The sequence below is a fragment of the Poecilia latipinna genome, unplaced genomic scaffold, assembly GCF_001443285.1.
Source record: "Poecilia latipinna isolate Pla-1442-1.1 unplaced genomic scaffold, P_latipinna-1.0 Scaffold1384, whole genome shotgun sequence".
Lineage (NCBI taxonomy): Eukaryota > Metazoa > Chordata > Actinopteri > Cyprinodontiformes > Poeciliidae > Poecilia > Poecilia latipinna.
Genome location: NW_015114000.1, coordinates 125,232 through 129,966, shown reverse-complemented (window position 1 = coordinate 129,966; position 4,735 = coordinate 125,232). Strand labels below are relative to the sequence as shown.

At 44.1% G+C, this 4,735-nt stretch overlaps 1 protein-coding gene across 1 annotated transcript in view; it reads right to left on the bottom strand.

Moving 5' to 3' along the window:
- tert (telomerase reverse transcriptase) overlaps window positions 1-4,250 on the bottom strand; it is a 16,191-nt gene extending 11,941 nt beyond the window's left edge. Inside the window, exons 1-6 of the mRNA XM_015056445.1 lie at window positions 3,927-4,250; window positions 2,052-3,333; window positions 1,533-1,722; window positions 1,293-1,446; window positions 1,058-1,225; window positions 784-945 (exon numbers count right to left, since the gene is read on the bottom strand). Of these exons, the coding sequence (XP_014911931.1) occupies window positions 784-945; window positions 1,058-1,225; window positions 1,293-1,446; window positions 1,533-1,722; window positions 2,052-3,333; window positions 3,927-4,142 (2,172 nt within the window). The 5' untranslated portion in view covers window positions 4,143-4,250. The remainder of the gene's footprint in view (window positions 1-783; window positions 946-1,057; window positions 1,226-1,292; window positions 1,447-1,532; window positions 1,723-2,051; window positions 3,334-3,926) is intronic.
- Window positions 4,251-4,735: the final 485 nt, after the last annotated feature.

Here is a 4,735-nt window from a genome sequence, read left to right as displayed (position 1 = left end):
GTCCCTCAGTTAGAAATTAGAGACCAACTGTGTATGATTTAATCTGAAGTTATGGCAAGAAAAAAAACAAAACATAAAAAGTTCAGTTTGCGCTTTGCCACAAACGTAGGGAACAAAGAATGCTAGCATATATGTAAGAAGCTGTGAAACATGGTGGCAGCAGCATCACGGCTGGTTTTCTTCAGCAGCTACAATAGCACAGCTTACATCAACACATTCACATGTGTTAGATTGACTTAGCCAAAGTTTATCCAGTTAGGAATCTAAGACCAGACGAGAGAATAGCCCCCTCCCCAAAAAAAAAAAAACATAAAACGTGCACACCACATTTCTTAGACATATTTTTGTAGAATAAAATTTAAAAACAATGTGTCTATCACCTAAAACATCTATCACGTATGTTAAAGTTAGTGGCTGTGATAAAATGTGATAGAGTTCTACGGTTGCAAATAGCAGAAATATTGTACTAACAATGAATTTTTTTCTGAGCATGGTCATGAACATGTTTTATAAAAAAAAAATCCAGAACGTAGATAAAAACAGCTGCTAAGATTGAAGAAACAAACATAAATGATAAGATTTTTTACTGCAAAGATTAATGGTTGATTAAAATTAGGTAAATGAGTCAATAGTATGTTCACTTCATATTTATGATATTAAATTGAGCATTGGGTGTAAACCAGCTACATAAAGTAACTGTATATCCTTCTGTACCATAAAATGATCCTTCTAGCACTACGCTATTCGCACAGCATAGTTATCCACAAAGCCAAATAACAGCACCTGTCTAACAAAGGCCTTTTTCAGGCCCTCGTGGGAATCTGCCCAGATCTTGGCATAGCGGCGGATGGTGAAGAGCTCATCCTGGACGGGGCACAAGGCCTGGCCAATCACCTCTATGAGTTTGCCATGCGGCAGGCTCTCGTAGGCTCCACTCACATCCACCTGTTAGACAAATAAGAAACTGATACAAATCTTCCTTGGTTGCCATTTTACAAAAACAGGTATTTCTCAATGGCTTGAGAGAAAAACCAAACCATCAGATGTCATGACTCACTTTGACAAAGTAGAGCGTTTGCGGTCGGTCTTTCTGGGCTGGTGCCAGAGAGCTCAGCACCTTGTGAATATCCGTCATCCCCCACACCGTGGAGCCGAGGAGGGATGGAGTGGAGCGCACGCAGGCCCTCAGCACGTCCAGCAAGTCCCGCACCCGAGCCTGGAACAACTGCACGAGGAATTAGGTTACGGCTGTAACTTCCCTAAGATGAGGTCTCTAAAAAGTGCCTGCGTACCCTCGTTTTGGGATCCGTTCCTATAACTCGTGTGATAGGCCTCATGCCGTCTGACTTGGGAATGAAACGAAGTCGGGAGATGACGGTGCCTTTGGGGAGAGACGCTGCCTGAGCAGGGGACAACTCCTCCATCTGACCTTTGGAGAGGTGACCTCTGAAAACAAGTTTTTATCTTTAAATGAAGCCGTCTGTTCTGTATCCCAAACTCGGGTGTAAACAGAGAACCGCCTCGGTACATACTTGAAAGCCAAGTCCTGAAGTTTGGTCCAGACTTCCTGTCGGTAGAACCTGATGGCGTTCTTCTGCCCCACGCTCTCCGTGGCATAGAAACAAGCGCGGACGAGACCCACGACAAAGCCGTCCAGCAGCCAGGTCAGGAACTGACCCAGGATCTGCGTCCGGTACGCAAGCTCGCTGGGTGGGATTCGGCCTGCAAGTAAGACGAGTCGGTTCAGAACGTCAGAAACACGAACCGCAACTAAAACCGCACCATTCAGAGTTCTATGGCAAAGTTCACTTCAACCAAACCAAGACCTCGACTTTTCGGCAAACCAGAGTTTGGTTTTTAGGTCCTCATCAGAGTTCAATTGCGCATTTCCACCTCCCAAATGAACTGGGTTTTGTAGGGACTAAACTGTGTGTGTGTGTGTGTGTGTGTGTGTGTGTGTGTGACAGAACCCTCGCCTGTATGAACTGCAGACAACTCTCAACCTATCAATAACAAAAAAAATAAAAAATCCGAGAGCGTATCTGACTTACCGGTTTTACTGATCTTCAACCAGTCGCAGTCATTCACCTTCATGTTCCACATCAGCTCAGCCAGCGACAGCCTCTCAAACTTGCCGCTGTGGAGAAAACTCCTGGCTTTGGCAAAGAAATGAACCCGGTTATGGTCCGAGCCCCACATCTCTCGCGGAATCACAGTAGAGAGGCATTCTCTGACGAACAGGAAGACCCGATGGGGCGCACAATGTTTAGGTAGAAGGGAGCTTAGCTCTCCAGGTCCCGTGTTACGCTCTTCAACCAAAGGGCAGATCCTCTGCAGGATCTTGCTGTAAGGGCATTTCTTGTGTTGCCGCAACAGCCGACTAAAGAGGGGAACCATGTTGAAGAACCTCTGGGGAAGCTTTTTCGGTTTCCTCTCTGAACCGTTCAAATACATCAAGCCCTCGAAGAAGACGACTCGTATCAAGTCTTTCCCTTGTAACCTTCTGGATCCATCGACGCTTTTTTTCTTCCTGTTGAGAAGGAAGCTGTGCAGGCCTCTGCCGCCGTACAGGAATCCCAGCGTGCGGATAAAACATTGTGAGGGCGGCAAAGGAGGAAAAGCCCCTGACCGCCAACTGGGACCACCCTCCGTTGTTGGCATCTCAATTGTCTGTTTGAAACCAGTCGTCCCATTTTCCACATTCCTCCTAGACGTTGCTGGTTCCACAAACCTAGTCTGTCTTTCCTCAACCGTTTGCTCCTGATTGCTTTCTGTGTTTGCTAACCGTCTCCTCTTTCCTGAGGAAGTTCCCATCTCCTCCTCCAGCTGATCGAGTCCCCTCTTTCTTTTTCTCTTGTTCCCTTTTTCCTTTCTTCTTCTCCTAATCTGGCTTTGAGCCAGATTCTCAACCTTTTGTCTTCCCCTAAAGCGCAGTGACCTTTTATCTCTTCCAAAGTGAGACAAACTGCGCCCCGTAAGTCGAAGCTGAAGATGAAACCCACTCGAGGGTGGGCTCGTGGACACCCTGTCATACGCCGGGACGCCGCACACCTGGAAAACGCATGAAGGAGGCACTGCCACGAATACGGAGCAGCTCTCCAGCAGGTATCGTGTGATGTCTGTGCCCAGGCGCAAGGTGACTTTCTTCCACAGGTCACTGCCGTGAACATAGGCGGCACTTTGGGTCACGTCTCCTTGGAATTTAAAGTGGTCTGCGTCCCGATCCTCCTGCGGCAGGGCCAGCAGGTTGTAGCCATGGGCCAGGACGTTTCTTCTTCTTTTCCTTTTCATGGTGTTGAGAACAAAAGCCAGGAGTTCCGGTAGAGTGCAAATCTAACAATATAACATAACTCAGTATTAGGAAAAACCAACCTCTTATTATGATATGGAGGTTGTTTTTCCATCAAAACCATGACATTTATATACCACTTTGAAAAGGAATATAAATACTTTCTCAAAATACTGTTTATTTTCACAGTTACATAACGCCCTGTGTTATACTGTGCAACTTTGCAACTCTGTATGTAACTGTGTTATTGGCTGGTATATTAAGGAGGCTCAAACTCACACTTTTGAGATTTTTATGAATAAAATGTATACGTTTTTTTTTATAAAACTTATAATAAGTTTTATAAAACGTATGCATTTAGTTGATAAAAATCTGAAAAGAGTGAATTTGAGCCTCCTTATTATACCAGTCAGTAAAATCCAGGACAACCAAGTGAATTTAGAAGTGCCCAATGTTTTTGAGTTATGCACTACTTTGTGCTGTTTAATTACATAAAAAGTATTAAAACATGTGTTACATGGAGAAAAAGGTCAAAGTGTATGAATATTTTTGGAAGACACTGTTTTATCTTCCACCAGTAGTCAATATTTAGAATGTGTCGATAACGAAGAGGGGTTTTGTGCCCTCTTCATCTCACCTCGCTGCAGCTGGGACTCTGTTGTAGCTCCTTATCAAAGCACACAAACACTCCTCTGACAAACGTTTTGAAGCGGTTCGAGTCTGACTGCTCAACCAGAACCGGCTTCTTTCCTTCCTTGAACTCGATGCTGTCAGCGAACTCCTCCAGCGTCTGTATGTGCCGATACAGAGACCGGAGAATGTTCAGCACGGTGGACATATCAGCCGCAGCCATAATGACTTAAAGCCCCCTAACTCACGGTAAACACGACCCCGTCATGTTGGCTAGCAAACAAACTATTTCCTGCCTTGAGGTATTGAGTTCACCCGCCCGCCTTGCCGTTAGCCAATGAGGATTGGGTTTTCATATGCGTCCAATCAGAAAGCCGCATACTTCAAAGGTGAATCCGGAGTTCACCAATCGCCAACAAGAAAATGTTTGTTGTCATAGATCCACGATATGATGAATAGTCGCACGTGAAAGTAAATTAAAATAAAATAAATTTAATTAAATTTATTTTTAATCATGTAAACCACTTTAAACTGCCTTGTTGCTTAAATGTGCTATGCAAATATTTTAAGTACTTAATGTTATTAAAATTAAAATATTTCTATTGTCTAATTTTTTTTAACAGACATCACTGAAAGACAGAAAATTACTAAAATTCTGTGCATTTGTGAATTATAAGACTGTTTTAGCTCTTTATAAACGCTACTAAAACTAGGGTAATCTTCTGATGAGGGTTGCCACCCGTCCCTTAAAATACGGAATCGTCCCGTATTTGGCTAATAAATGTTGCGTCCCGTATTGAACCGATACGGGACGCG